This window comes from Podarcis vaucheri (genome assembly GCF_965113315.1).
Source record: "Podarcis vaucheri genome assembly, chromosome: 7".
Lineage (NCBI taxonomy): Eukaryota > Metazoa > Chordata > Lepidosauria > Squamata > Lacertidae > Podarcis > Podarcis vaucheri.
This window is the reverse complement of record NC_138765.1, coordinates 34,606,845-34,621,989: the sequence shown is the minus strand read 5'-3', so window position 1 is coordinate 34,621,989 and position 15,145 is coordinate 34,606,845. Positions and strand designations below refer to the sequence as shown.

The 15,145-nt window shown below is 42.6% G+C and overlaps 1 protein-coding gene and 1 long non-coding RNA gene across 9 annotated transcripts in view; one reads left to right on the top strand and one right to left on the bottom strand.

Annotated features, from left to right (window-relative positions):
- Nucleotides 1-11,310, top strand: part of COL16A1 (collagen type XVI alpha 1 chain) — a 129,623-nt gene extending 118,313 nt beyond the window's left edge. For all 5 annotated transcript variants that reach the window (XM_082232762.1, XM_082232760.1, XM_082232761.1 and 2 more), the window contains 11 exons: nt 309-362; nt 1,104-1,157; nt 2,667-2,717; nt 3,600-3,689; nt 3,972-4,007; nt 4,167-4,211; nt 4,297-4,485; nt 5,332-5,398; nt 7,801-7,977; nt 8,365-8,442; nt 9,635-11,310. In XM_082232762.1, coding sequence (XP_082088888.1) covers nt 309-362; nt 1,104-1,157; nt 2,667-2,717; nt 3,600-3,689; nt 3,972-4,007; nt 4,167-4,211; nt 4,297-4,485; nt 5,332-5,398; nt 7,801-7,977; nt 8,365-8,442; nt 9,635-9,837 — 1,044 coding nt within the window. In that variant the 3' untranslated portion in view covers nt 9,838-11,310. The remainder of the gene's footprint in view (nt 1-308; nt 363-1,103; nt 1,158-2,666; nt 2,718-3,599; nt 3,690-3,971; nt 4,008-4,166; nt 4,212-4,296; nt 4,486-5,331; nt 5,399-7,800; nt 7,978-8,364; nt 8,443-9,634) is intronic.
- Nucleotides 4,237-14,992, bottom strand: LOC309537771. 4 transcript variants are annotated; one of them, XR_014222003.1, is made up of 6 exons: nt 14,853-14,992; nt 14,140-14,240; nt 12,067-12,113; nt 8,238-8,354; nt 5,067-5,124; nt 4,237-4,309 (listed from the first exon to the last, which is right to left on the bottom strand). It is a non-coding gene; the product is annotated as an uncharacterized lncRNA (long non-coding RNA). The 4 variants fall into 4 exon arrangements; XR_014222004.1 differs by lacking the exon at nt 5,067-5,124; XR_014222005.1 differs by lacking the exons at nt 5,067-5,124; nt 12,067-12,113.
- Nucleotides 14,993-15,145: the final 153 nt, after the last annotated feature.

The following is a 15,145-nucleotide window of genomic DNA, read 5'->3' as shown; positions in this document are numbered from 1 at the left end:
TCCTAGTACAGAGTAGTCAAACATCAAAGGTGTTCTGAAGCAACAGGCTACGAAATATTTGAGGCAATAGCCCTCCAGTGTTCTGCAGCAGAGTCCTTGCTTTGCATGTAGAAGATCGCAGATACAACCTGCAACTTCTTCAATTGAAACATCAGTCACGCTAGTGCATTGAGAGGCATGCGCAGCAATCATAGCAAGCCCATCCTCCTATGGATCTATGTTGTTGGGGTCCCCAGGACCAGACAGTGTCAGCGTTTTGTGGAATATCCCATATAAACATGATGAACCATGCATATATTACTTCTTAGGGTGACTGTGGCGCTGCAGGGCCACCTGGGAATCCTGGCCGGACTGGAGCTGAGGTGAGTTATCAGCACGCCACCAGAAGTGTGTTGTTTTTACAGGTCAATGCTCTGGGCACACAGCACAAGACTTGTACTCTTTTATTTTGGATTCACAGACTGATGGAGTTAGCCACTAAATCCAGCCCACAGCTCTGATGCACAATGGGCTGTTCTGTCCCTGTGACACTCATGCTATGCCCCATTGCAGCATCAGCTGCATGTGTATATAACCATCACTTTCCTGGGTCAGGAACTTAAGGTGAGGTCATGCAGGTGAAGCCTGGAGCTTTGCAGACAGCAATTCACAATGATAAACATGCTGGGATTGGCAAGATTGCTAAGGGAGCAGGGCCAAACTAAAATATGGGCATAGTTCCTATCCTCATACTGTGCAGACGTCTTATTTCTCCGATGTAAGGGAGTAGCAGCTATTCCCCCAATGGGGAAAAGGAACTTGGGGACCTTGTTGCTATGGGGATGTTCATTTGCCAGCTCCTCCCTGAATACCTTGTGACATGCAGAGCAGCCTGCAGTGCAAACAAGAGCAGATGCTTCACAGAAGAGTAGCTTGCAAGAGTGAAAAAATCAGTCACTGGCCAATCTGACCTGGGTATAAGAATGTATATTCAACATGTGCTTAAAGCCTACTATATGAGAAATCTGAAGATGAGTCTTTAGTCTCCACTGAAAAGAGTCATGTGTCTGCTCTGAATTTCCATGTTATCCTTCAGCTTTCTCTCTCTCTCTCTTTTCCTTCAGGGAGAGCCAGGCCCTATGGGACCTCAAGGCAGACCAGGTCCTCCTGGCCACCTTGTAAGTCAAAATACTTAATTCTCAGCCTTTGCATGATTGTTATTGGGGCTCAGGCTGGGTCTGAGTCACCTGCTAAAATCAGTTCCTGCTTTCCAGAAGGTCCATGATGTGTGGATTCATGTGAAACATTATGCAAAAGACCATGCAGCTAGTTAATTTTTCAGTTTGGGTCCTTTCTCACTTTTTAGGATTCCTTAAAAAAACCAGTAGAACAATCTGCAGCTGTGCTTTCTGCACAAGCTAATGTGGAAAATAAAAACAGGACCCCTCCCCATAAGAATAGTAGTTGCACTTAGGAAGTCTTGTGAATAATCAGAATAATATATTGTAGTTGTATATTCTTACCTCAATGCAGAAGAAGTTAGACATTGCTAAGTCACATTGAAAATGTCAGGGTTCCAGTTACATCTCACCCACGCTTCTCTTTTCCCCGCCACTTTCCACCAGGAAAACTTACAGTTTAGTGCTGAATCAGAGCAAATGGCAGTCGGTTTTTTAGCAGATTGCTATTCATACCAATTTATCACTAAAGAGGAGGCTTTTATTTCATCCATTTTTCAGTGGGACTTAGCTGGATCAGGGCCTCTGAGATTACTGCATGTCAAGTTTGGACAGTGAAAATTTGCTAGAAAGTTGGATCTTGGAAAGCCAAATGCAAGTCCCATCTTGACTTTGAGTTCATTGCATAGCCTTGGCCAACTTTTGGCTCCAGCATGGATTGATCTTACAGGGTTGTTGGACAGCTGAATGTACTGGAGGCTGTGAAGCTCTTTGGTAGTTTAGAAGTGCTCTCTAAGTGGGATATAAAACCACACACAAAATTGAATCACCTTTAGGACCAAACTCGATTTGGGAGGTAGCCATGTTCGTTTCTTCACATGGCTGCAACACTCACATATAGAGCGGGGGTGATCTGTACATAAAGGAAAAGGGAGCCAAATCCTGCCTTGCCTTATCATACACAGTTGCTTTGGGTGCTCTTCTCCCCAAACTGACTCCAATACCACAAGTGAGAAAAGGTGAAAAGTGGGTAGTGGAGCACAGGGATGAAAGACAAGAGGAGAGCTTGGCTCCCTTCACCCGTGTGCCCCATTTGATATAAATAAAGATCCATCTTCTCCCATGTGAGTGAGACCTGTGAACAGCAAGCCTCATCTGGTCCAGAGTCAGTGAGTGATGTGAGTGAATGAAAAAATGTAGCTTTGCAAAAGTGCAATAAAAGAGCACTTAGAATCTCAGCTCTGTTGGTTGTTTTAAAATTTTACTGCTGAGATAATTATTCTACTCTGCTTTATAGTTGGTTTTGGACGCATTTTTAATTTGGATTTTAGGTAGCATTTTCTGAGCTGCCTTGTGGGTCTTTTTATGAACCAAAGGGCAGGGGTAAAGCACTAATAAATTCCTAAATAAAAAAAACCCTAGTGTGTGTTTCCCCATCAGTTTTCCGTCTGTACTGCATTCCCCAGTTAATCCTGTTATTAAACTTGCTGTGTTTCTCTGCCTCTTCAGGGTCCCCCTGGAAGCCCTGGCCAGCCAGGCCCAGCAGGACTTTCTGGAGTTGTGAGTATCATTATTGCTACTGTTGGCTCCCTGTTGGCAGCTGCTGCTAGAGAAATGGTCAGCTTCCTTTTCACATAAATAAGCAGCCAATGCCATAGTGCCACTATAGGAAGCTATGGTGCAGCAACACTTAGCATACCACATGCAGTTTGGTCATCATATCTCAAAAATAATATTGCAGAGCTGGAAAGAGGCAACCAAAATGATACTTAAGCGGAAAGGGTACAGTGTTTGGCGGTTTTAGTTTAGAAAAAAGGCAACATCACTGAGGAGTATAGAATTATGGGAAAAGTTGGTAGAGAGATGTTTTTCTCCCTCTCGCATAATACTAGAACCCAGGGTCACCCTATGAAGCTGAATGTTGGAAGATTGAGGACACACAAAAGGGCGGACTTGTTCACGCAGTGTATAGTTGAATTATAATGAACTGGCTACCACCAGATGTTGTGATGGCCACAAAATTGGATTACTTTAAAGGGGGGGGGTGTAGAATGGAGGAAGGTAATATGCCTATGTACCACTATGTACCTCTGACTACCAGTTGCTAGGGAACAAAATGGGAGATAAACTACAGTGAAACTGCATGTTGGAGGTTTTGTGAGAGAAGTTCCATATATACAAAATCTACTGAGAGTCAGCCCACAGTGCTCTGAACACAGCCTTGGGGGAAAGTCCTTATTCCAGAGTTGACTGTTGCACCCCATTAGCTATACACTACAAAGGCCTACATCAGGGCAGACATATTGATGCTCTCCAACTCCCATCACCCCTGACCATTGGCCATGGTGTCTGAGACTGATTTGGAGTCCAACAACATCTTCTTTCCTGCATCTTCTTGGCTGCTTCTAGCAGTATCTAATGCCTAAAACCTTCTCTCCCCAGGGGCTGAAGGGTGAGAGGGGATCGCCTGGGGAAAGAGGTCTCAGTGGGATTCCAGGCCAGCCAGGCCCACCGGGTCACCCAGGCCCACCGGTAAGTGTGGCGGGTTGGAATTGGAATGCCTCAAGATCAGTCTGCTGAAAAACTGTGTGGCCAATCTTTGGTTTGCATTTTAAGGTCCAGTTCGAAGAATGTTGGGTTTGAATTTGGGGGTGCATGTTCAAATCCCAGCACAGCCATGTAGTGCATTTGGTGATGCACAAAGCTCATATGAGAAGAATATGAGATCGTTACAAATCATGATTTATGGGCCTAGATTCAAAATGAAAAGAAAATAACCTTTTGCTTCTGCCCCCCCCCCCCGTTGATTCCTAGGGCGAGTCAGGCTCAGACGGACAAGTGGGCAAAGAGGTATGGTAATTGTGGTCTCTGCAGTCTTCTTGAAGACCTTCCCTCTTTGGCAGGTGGGGGGAGCAGTGCCAGAAGAAGCCTGCCCTGAGCATGTCTATGGGGCAAAGCATGGTGAGTCTTTATCTCCATGGTTATTGCTTCCCTTTTCCCTCTTACTAGGGTGCAGCAGGAAAACCAGGCCCTCCCGGACCCTCTGGACCAAAGGTAAGTGTGGTGGCTGAGATCTTAGTATTAGTCTCCAATCCCGTGAAAATGCCTCATGGACTTCTTGCCATCTTTTTTCTTCCAGGGTGAACCGGGGTCTGTAGGAGAGAGAGGACACCCTGGTGAGAAAGGCAGAGCTGGGATGCCAGGAGGGCCAGGAAAGAGTGGCGAGATGGGTCCTATTGGGCCACGCGGCCCCTCTGGGGAGAGAGGGCAGCCTGGTCCTCCCGGTCCCTCAGGAAGTCCAGGGAACCCAGGATTGCCTGGGACCATGGTAAGAGATGGGGAGTGTGTGGCTACTGTTTGAGGGGTGCAATGGGAGACTAGATTGCCAGGCAAGGTTTCCAAGCAAGGCTTGGTGCTGTCAGCAGGTGAAGTGTTTGGCTATAGGCCTTCTTGTATACTGTGACCAACTTTAATAAAAAGAGACATAACTGATTAATTACAATGCAATACAAAACCAGATGCTGTACATACAGCAGAAGTCCCAAATCCAGCCCCATACTAAGGTTTGCTTCTGATTAATGCAATATAGAGGGGGAAGACCTCACTCAGCCATGACACTTGCTGGGTACTTATGTCACTACTTTCAACCTAGTTCAACTTAAAGAGTTGCTGTGGAATGAAAAAGCTGCTCTGAGCTCCTTAAACAGAAGGGGACAAATGCAAAAATGGAAAACAAATCAGAAGTATAAAATTCTGCCTAATACTATGTGCGTTGAGAGCAGGTCAAACCCAGAGCCTGTGACTCAGAAGTCACCTTACTAAATTTCTTAGAGTGTTGGCTGGGGCTAATGGGAGTTGTAGTCCAAAACTTCTGGAAGGCACTGGATTGGTGAAGGCTTTATGACCCACCTGATTTGACAGCAAATGAGTGACAGCTAAGGGACATGTATCCAATGGAATGGGTTGCCTGAAAAAGGTGCAGAGTAAGGGGAAGAAACTATTAATGCTGAAAATTGCTTAGGATATGCCATGGAAAGGTTCTTGGCACAGGCTATTTAGAGGACTACAAAAGTAACAGATTCTGCAGGATTAGCGTTTTCTCTGCCGGTGTATCTCTTTGCTGCTAGGACAGAGAATGACTTCTGCCTTTTCTTCTCCTCATTTTTCTTGCTAGGCGGATGCCATCAATTATGATGAAATCCGGAGGTTCATCAGACAAGAACTGAACAAAATGTTTGATGGTTAGTAGCAAACATTGCTGGGGTGGTGGTGGCAGCAGCCATATTGAGTTGGGAGAGAGATGCTGCTTTGACAGAGAGAAGGACCAGAAGGAGGTTGTCTTCGACTGCATTGTGTTTGGGCTTTTTAGAATCTTTACAAGAATGGTGTTTGATAAAGAATGATTTCTTGGCAGAGCTTTGAGGCTCCACCTCTTCCACCTTTGGCTTCTACTTCACAGAAATATCATCTCATGGCTTTGCCATTTGGGACCATTGAGCAGACTGAGTGTAGCTGTTCCTTCTTTATTGGATAAGTTGGACAGATCTTTTAAGCAGTGGCAGCCCTGCCCCAAGATGATGTGGCTGCCTTGGTGGTCAGATTTTTGTAGGGTACTGTGAAGAGCAGTAAAGTGAGAGACCTGTGCAGATTCTCTTCATCTCAGCGAGTTGTGCAGAAGAATATGCTGCTGGATACATTCTTGTACCTGCCCTGATTTTATGAGCTTGTTTCTCGTGGCTCCTGAACAAATAACAAGGATTTAAACTTGTGAATGGACAAAAATAAATCCTTGTATACATATAATTTAGCCTACTGTTCCCAGGTTGGGGGAGTGGGAGGTAAAGCCATGGAGGACTGTGACTGAGTGGTAGAGCATCTGCTTTCCATGCAAAGTCCCAAGTTCTGTTAAATCCCTGACATCTCTAGGCAAGCCTGGAAAAGATTCCTATCTGAGAACCTGTAGAGATGCTGCCAGTCAGGGCAAGAAATATTGAGGTACATGGATTAATGATCTGACACAGTTTAAGGTGGCTTACTGTATTTCTTTGTCCCTATGATTGCTTCATGGAGCCAAAGTAGCTTCCATTAAGAACTTAAAAGACCCACTTAGCCAAGCATCCTTTTCTCCCAGTGGCCAGCCAGCTCTGCCTTTGGGAAGCCTGAGCACAGCACCCTGCCAGCCTGCAGTCCCCAACAAATGGTATTCAGAGACGTACTGCCTCTGACAGTGGTGGCAGAACACAGTTATTGTAGCTAGCAGCTATTAATAGCCTTATCCTCCGTGGATTCATCATCACGCTTGATATTGTGGATATGTCTTTAAAAGGCTAAAGCTCCTCTCTGCTACTCCTCTCTCAGCATTATATATCATAGTACACATTCTAGAACAGAAGCTTGTTCCATCATTCCCCTAGCTGAGACCCAACCTAGGATTTATTTATTTTTTAGTGGATTTATAAACCACCCTTCAAGGCTCTCAGAGCATTGTACAATTTTAAAATAATAAAACAGATAGGATAAAATTCAATAAAAGGACAATACAAAATCACAGGAGCTGCAGCCATAAAATTCAGTAGTCGGTATAATCCAGCAAAAGTCATAAATACAGAACTTAGATCAGCCATAAAACAGACTGGAATGCCTGAGCAATTTTTTAAAAAAGTCTTTCGCTTAGTACCACATATATATAGTATTTTTTGCTATTGTGAACAGCTCTGAGCTTCCCAGAAATGCAGCATACACATATTCAATTAATGAATAAAAACCAGTTTAAGCAAGCTTCAGTTGCATAGCAGATTTCATATATGGGGTGCCACAACTAAGAAGATCCTCTCCCTGGCTACCATCTTTCTATTTCCCATAAGCTACCCAATAGAAGGCCCCTGTTGTCCCTGCCACTAGCTTGGGATGCTAGAAGAATCCACTGGGCTCAAGTTCCAAAATGAACCCTCCCAGACGAATATGCACATTGGAATGTTGTTTTGTTTTGGAATCCATTCTTCAACAACCCAATTTTTGCCTTTAAGTTATGGCATGGCCTGAGGACTACCTGAAACCATTTTCCCTGTAGTGTTTGGTTTTTGGTATAGCATTCAGCTGCTTGGAAAGACTAAGCAGCAAAGCAGCTTCCACACAGCTTGCACATGAGGCTGGATAAACCTGTAGGATGATGAATACCGCTTTCAAACTTTGTACAGAGGAAAATGTGGTTGCCCTCTTGTACCCATGGTAGTGGCCATCTTTTTTTCCATACAATGTCCCAGTGTGGGGAAAAGATGGCCATGGGTACCTGGGACCAGTAACTCCTTTCTCCATACAAAATTCCTGGGACGGCCAGGGGCTTTTGCAGTTCCTTTTTCAAATAGTGCAACAGTGGTGCTTTCTAGCTAAGTGACAGCTGTACAAAAGAAAAAAAGGAAAGGCTTTTTTAAAAAAAGGTTTTTCTCTTTTCAAGAGAGTTTTGTGCTGATATTTTCCCAAAATTCTACACATAGATGGGACAGGACAGTCTTTATATTATGTTCAAAACTGATGCAGACTCATTTTTGCCCTTCCAGCAAGAGCAAACCATCAGTGCCCAGACCAATGGGCCATCTTTACAACAGCAAAGCAAACACTGCACTCTCTTTATCTCTTCCTGCAGAGCGGATGGCATATTATACCTCCCGGATGCAGTTCCCAGTGGAAGTGGCTGCTCAGCCAGGAAGACCAGGGCCCCCTGGTAAAGATGGTATACCTGGACGGCAAGGGGCTCCAGGTCCCCCAGGAATGCCAGGACAGATTGGGAGAGAGGGTCGACAAGGTGTGCCTGGAATGAGAGGTACGCACTTCCATTTCTGTCCCTGATAGTGGCAGGCTCAGAGGGCCTCTTATACCCTGCAGATTAATTTGTTTTGGCTCATTTCAATGACAACCTAAGGATTTGGATTTTGGGATGTTCTAGGTATTCTTGCAGTGAATGATTTATTCCTTCTCCTTGCTAGCAATTACATCTACCAAATTTGGCATGAAACTGACCAGTGTTTAGCTATTGAGAAGACACAAGCATTAGCCTTAGCATCAGTATCATAAAAGACCTACGTTAGCAGCAAACTGATGCAATGAGAACAAGGCTCTGTGCTTCTGATACATGGAGACAATTCTGTAGGTGCTGGTGGTGGATCAATCACCTTGCAGCTTCTCTTCCTTTTCCTTTCTCTTGGTGCAGGTGAGCCAGGTGCCAAAGGTGAAAAGGGAGACAAAGGGATTGGAATCATGGGAGAGACTGGCCCTCCAGGTCCTCCAGGTACAGGCCTCTTTTTCTTTCTTTTCATTATTATTTTATTTATATTTTGACAAAGTAATAATAATAAATAAAATTAAAATGTGTGTACTTCCCCCCCAAGACCATTCCACTGTAACTATCCAACCTCCCAAAAGGAGGTTTGTGATGGTTTGATTCCTTTCCGTTTTAACAGAACAAATTCTACAAATACCTTCCATATCTCCTCAAAATCATTTCTGCTGCATTTCCCCCATCTTACCTTAACAGCACGTTAATTTATCATTAATAGATATATCCCACACCTCTTTATACCATTCTTCCATTTTATATTCAGTTACCTTGCCCCTTCCACTTCCTAGCTAAAATAAATTTAATAAATAATAAATAATAAATGTCAATAAATAATAAATGTCAATAAATTTGTGAGCAAGTCCTTCATAGCCTGTGAACCTTTTACCCCATCATAAATTGATAATAATGCTACCTCTGGACTTTCGGTCAGCTTTAACCCAGTGATTTCTGTTATCTCCTTAAACACCCTTTGCCAATTGTACATATTTACACCCCCACCACTTGTGAACATAAGTCCCAGGTTCCTGAGGCCTCCTTTTCTTCCTGTTTTCTTCCTGCACCATAACAGGCATCCTTTTTAAAACAACTTGTTTACTTCATTTGGGTATGTGACGCCGCAACCTCAGAGTCGGTCACGACTGGACCTAATGGTCAGGGGTCCCTTTACCTTTTTTATACACACATACATACGCACATCATAAGAGTGAATTAGTTAATACGGAAAGTAAGGGTGAGTTCTTTTTCTGTAACTTTATAGAGATATAATGGTTGACTCCTCCTTAGAGACTCCTGGCCTTCGTCCTCCTCCATGCTCTCACTGCCTGTTCACTTGCCCTCCCCAAGCATGCAAGCAATGATGGATGGAGATAAAGCCTCGCCCTCCACTTGTGGTTGTGCAGATTTGACCCAGAGGAAGAGGGCAAGTGACATGGGGAGTAGCTATAGTAATGAGGAGGTGGGCCTCCTCAGAAGGGACTGCAGCTTGCTCAAGCAGTAAGGACTGCAAAGGGGGTGGGGAGGATGTGAGACTTATTCCCAGAAGCTCCTGCCCTCCCAGAAAGTGGAAAGCACAAAACAGTCTGCATAAGCCCCAATGGATGAAGCTTATGAAATGACCCTCTTTCTCAATTCTTCTCTGCAGGGATCCAAGGACCACCAGGGTATGGCAAGATTGGTCTTCCAGGACCTATGGGACAGCAGGGCATCCCAGGTATCCCAGGACCCCCAGGGATTACAGGGCCGCCTGGAAAAACAGGTCACTGCAACCCTTCAGATTGCTTTGGCATGATGCCTCTGGAACAGCCAATGTATCAGCCCAAAAACATGAAGGGGCCTTTAGGCTGAAGCACTAACAGGTTTTCTTCTACAAAGGACTCCATTGGGATTTGCCAAAGTTCTGGTCCTTGTGACTAGTCGTGAATGATTATTTTTTCATTGTTGTTAATATTTTGACTATATTTTTTTTCGCCAGTGGGGTTCAACCGTTCATAATGATATTTTGTTTTTGTTTTGTTTCAAAGACAATGATCCAAGCATGTGTGGCTGTGTGTATGTTTGCCTCAGTATTCTAAAGGGAAGTTGATTTTGTCATCTGTGTTCAGCAAAATACATTTCAAAATAATGCTTCAGTCTTTCAATTGCTGTGGGCAAATAATGGGTAGATTACTTCCACACCTCTTCTGTTTGTTAGGAATGAATTATTAGCCTTTCAACAATATGTGCAGGTGCATATTCCAGCAGGAAATTCCAGTAGCTGTGCAAAAAATGTGGAAGTACTCCTATTGTTAAGTTCAACAGAACTTGTGTGAATTGGCAACTTTGTCATAAGTTTAGGTTAAAACTTGAAAGAATGTGGAGGGGTGGATATGGAGGGTGGAGTTCTAAAATGGAATTAACATTGAAATTCTGTGTGTGCCTACTCTGTAAGCCCCATAAATTGACCGAGACTTGCTCCCAGATGAACATTGGAGCTGAACAATACTGAACCTTAGTTATTCTGTCTGCAGCAAAAAATGACAGGCACTCCTGCATCTAAAAATAACTGAAAAATCAGTTCTATGTAACACACACACACACCATTTTGTGTATTATGATGTAATTACATTTTTGTCCAAATGAGGAAAATTCTGGTTTCTTCCATTTCTATTGTACGTAATGTGAAACTTGGCCAGGGGCAAGGGATAGGGATTATACCTTTTTAATATACTGGAATCAGTGACTTTTCTTTAATGTTACTGGAACATCAGTTGTTTACTTTTCATAAAATATATTTTTCACTCAAAAAAAAAAAAAAAGACCAAACAATGCTTATCCAAAGTTAAAGATTTTACTGACTGCTGGAATCTCTGGGCATTACAATTGGGAGATTTTAGAGTCAGATGAGAAACTGCGGTCAAACATCACTTTTGCTCCCCCTTAAAATAAACACACCACACCCCTTCATGGTAACCAGCTCTTTCATGCAATGGCATACTGGGGAAATGTGGATGTTAAAAAAAATGCTCAAAAATTCTCCCCCTCCCAAAAATGCTCTTGTTCTTATATGCCTTCAGACCTCAAATTACTTTATTTTAGAAATAAGAATTGGCTACCAAGCAAGCTGTTTGTGTTGCTATGTAGCTTCTGTCAGCTATTCCTAGACTTAAAACTAACTAGGTTAGAGTAATTGTGAGCATCTCATTGCAATAGAGGTTTACATGGAATATGCCCCTTAACGGTCTTGGTAGAGGAGAGTAAGTAGTGGCGTCTTTCCTCAGCTGAAGAACCTTTCCTAATGGTTAGCCATTCTATTTAAATAAATGATGCCTTGTTTCCTAATTGGTATTTGGCTCACTTTCATTTCAACCCTTTGGCTCACATGCTGTGTTTAAACCTAGCAGATTACAACACACTTTTATGCTGTTCCGTGAACAATGTCCATTTACCAAATGGACTCTGCAGCAGGAAACAGCCAGAGAACGGCAAGAATTCTTGTTTGACAACCTGCTTTGGTCCTTTTGTTAGAAAACAAGGGTTGTGATTAGAAATAATGGTTGCAATTACAAAATCTTGGCTCCAAACATGAAAATATGCTGGTTAAGTAAGGCTACACTAGCTCAATCACACAAGGGAGGGTTTTCTCCTGTTCTTTTTTCTGAACAATCTAAAACTTAGTTTGACAATTTACACACAAATCTCTTGTCTCTTTAATTAGAGGGAGACCACTTTCACCAAATCTAGATGAATCTGAAATCATACTCTGATACTCCAGGATATATGAAATTGCAATAACCTTGTTCTTGAATGAAATGGATTCATTTCACAATAATCTTTAGGCTAGACTACTGAAATTGCATTGTGTGTGCAAGTATCTTGGACAGACTGGGAAATCAGCTTCTGTCTTCTGCATAAAAGACAGGATGTTGATCTTCACTCATAAAAGCCTAAAAGTTTTTGCCCCTAAATACTTAAGAAGCTGCCATTATATGGCCCATTGCAAACAGCGTAGCCTCTTGAAGTAAGAATCAGTGCATTTAACAAATTTAAATCACATCCTCTCCAAAAACTTATAGTAGCTCATGATCTAATGTGTACCATTGGATATTGGACTTGGAGCCACAACTGCAGGATCAGTATTCTTACTGAAACACATAATTGAATTAACATTGCAGTTAAATAAAACAAGATTTTTAAAAAGAGAGATAAAAAATATAATTAACATCAATGTAATTTATAAAATATAGTTATATATCATAATACAGCTCAATACATCTTATGCAAAACAAGGCAATGAGAATAATAGACACTAGGAGCAAATGACATTATAGCTTCCGAAAAGCTCATCTGAACAAGAAGGCTTAACGTCAAGAAGAATCACTGGGCAAATGTCCCATAGCTTTGGAGCCACCAAAGATAAAGCAATGTAACTTTTACTGGTCTTGCATCCAGTGTTTTTTTCTCCTGGGGGTACTCGAGGGTACACAGTACCAGCACCTCCCCCCCCCCCAAAAAAACGTTAAAACTGTGGCACTTACTATAACAACTTCATGGTGAGTACTGGCACCTTTTTTGTCTTTTCATTTAAAAAAAGCACTGCTTACATCACTTAAACATAAAGCTTTGAGCAGGGAATCCATTCAAGATCCTAAAAAAAGCAGCAAGGGGTGTGCCTAGGGATTTCTGGTCACCTGAAAGATGCATGAACAGACCCTTGAGATGCCCAAGGACCTTAAATCTTCCTTTGAACCCTTCTCATTGCCCCCTGCATCAAAGTCATTTGCCTTGACTGTTTGTCAGCATTGATGTGACCCCATTGCCCGCTCCCCAAAGAGCCTGTGCATTAGCATACAAGGGCACCATTACAAGGGCACCATTACATCTATCTTCTTCCATATGTTACCATGATTGTTCAGAATACAAGCCTTAACATACATCTGAGGACTATTTCTCAATATTAAAATAATAAGCTATTCTGGAACATGATGATTGGGGAGACAGGTTGGAATTCAGCTTACATGTGCCATGAGAACCATTCCCCACTGCAACCCTGGATCGATGCTGCTGGAGGATAGGCAATTTATTTGTCTGACAGAACTGGCACAGAAATCTGCACACTTTCCAAATACACAGGAAGACAGCTTTTAATTTTAGTTTGTTTCATTATTGTACCAGAGTGCCAATGACAGTCGCTCAGAAAGCAGCAGATACAAGATCAGAGCATTTCAGGAAATTGAGTTTCATTTAAAAAGTAAACAAAATAGAAATTTGACATTTATGATGAAGGCTGTCCAGAGAAGGAAAGGAAAGGGAGAAGGGTGAGAAGTGATTCCACCAAGAGCCTTTTAACCATGCATTCAGGTGAATGGAAGTTGAAAGGGGGTAGGACACACATGCCCATGTTTGTTGGGTGCCAGGATTGGATATTCACACTCCCATCCCAAACAGTGGAAAGGTGCAAAGAACTTCACTCTGTGTAGTAGTGATTCAGGTAGGAGTCATTTTTCTATTGGCGGAGAAGCATACCAACACCATTTCAGGTGCCTGTCCTTCTCTGCTCTTTTAAATATGGCAGCTATTTTGTGTTATGCAACACACCCCACAACAACCAATTTGTGACTGGCACCCACAGCACTTTCTCAAAATTCCAGATGTGCCCACTGTCCCAAAAATGTTGGAAAGGCATGGACTCTGGTTGGGTTGGGAGATTAAGATTAACAGAATCATAGAATTGTAGAGTTGGAAGAGACCCAAGGGTCATCTATTCCACCATCCCATGGAATGCAGAAATCTCAACTAAAGAATTCATGACAGAAGGCTGAACAGCCAAACTTGATTGCCTTATATTGCTTGGGGGGGGGGGGGACAACTCACACATCCTCCAATTCACATTAACCTGAAACTGGGCTTCACATTTTTAAGTTCGGACATATTGAAGCCCCAAAGCACGGATGGCTTAAGACTTTTTATTGCCTTTAGGCAGATGTGTCGCTTTCTCCCCCCAAATGTTGCAACATCAGCTTTCCATGCACAGAAGTAACTACTTTTCAGTGGGATATGGCTTCTTATGAAAATAATCTGCAAGAAACTGTTTTTTCGTGTCTTTTAAGCTCTGTTGGAATGGCTATGGATTTAATGCTAAAACATGAATTTTCTCAATGGAGGGTTGACCTTCAGACTGATGATCATTCTTTTGTCTTTTGGAAGGCACAAAATTCACCCCCTTTTCTGGAACTCAGGCTGTGCCACCATTTCTTAGCATCAGGATAAATCTAAAAAGAAAGTAAAAAGAGACTTCTCGTTATTTATTTATTTAATTTATGAATGTGGAAGTGAGAGTGGAGCTGGGATTCCAGGCTAAGGCTATACAGTATTAATCACGGCAAGACCCATTTCTAGAACCACCTGCAGTTCAGTGGTTTGGAGGGATAAAGATGCACACCCAGCTGGGAGCTGTAAAAAGCGAGGCAAGTAGAGCATCTTTCTCTGGCATACAGGAGTCATTGATTTAAGGGGTTTTTGAGGCAGTTACAGCTTTTGATTACAAAGACTCTCCAAAGGATAGGGAGGTCCTAGAGCAGTGCTACATAAAAGCATATATGCTTTTATGCATATATATAGGGAGGTCTAGGACCTCCCTATCCTTTGGAGAGTCTTTGTAATCAAAAGCTGTAACTGCCTCAAAAACCCCTTAAATCAATATATATATATATATATATATATATATATATATATATATATATATATATATATATAATTTTTCTCTAAAAAGTGCACAATAAATAAAGAAGATTTTTTTTTAAAATAGTTAAAACTACAAATCAGCCTTCAGTTAATATGCCTGCTCAAATAAAAAATGATTTATTGTTATATTTTGCTATTACTTCTGTTTGTATAATGCCACGGTGGCTTCTTTGTGTAATTATTTCTGTTTCTGTTGTTGTTGCCACTCTGGCGGCGGCTCTTCGCTACTCAACCGCCCTGAGGTAAAAGCGAGGGAAGCGGAAGCGGCTCTTAGCAACGGTCGGCAACGGCTGAGGGGGCGGGGCCACGAGCACCAGCACCTCCCTCCCCTCCCAGGGAAAAAGGAAGGCCCGCTTTTCTTTTTATGGACTTCCTCAGTCACAGGACCCCGCCCACGGTGGGTGACTGACGGCAGCTCGGCCCAAGTCCGCGG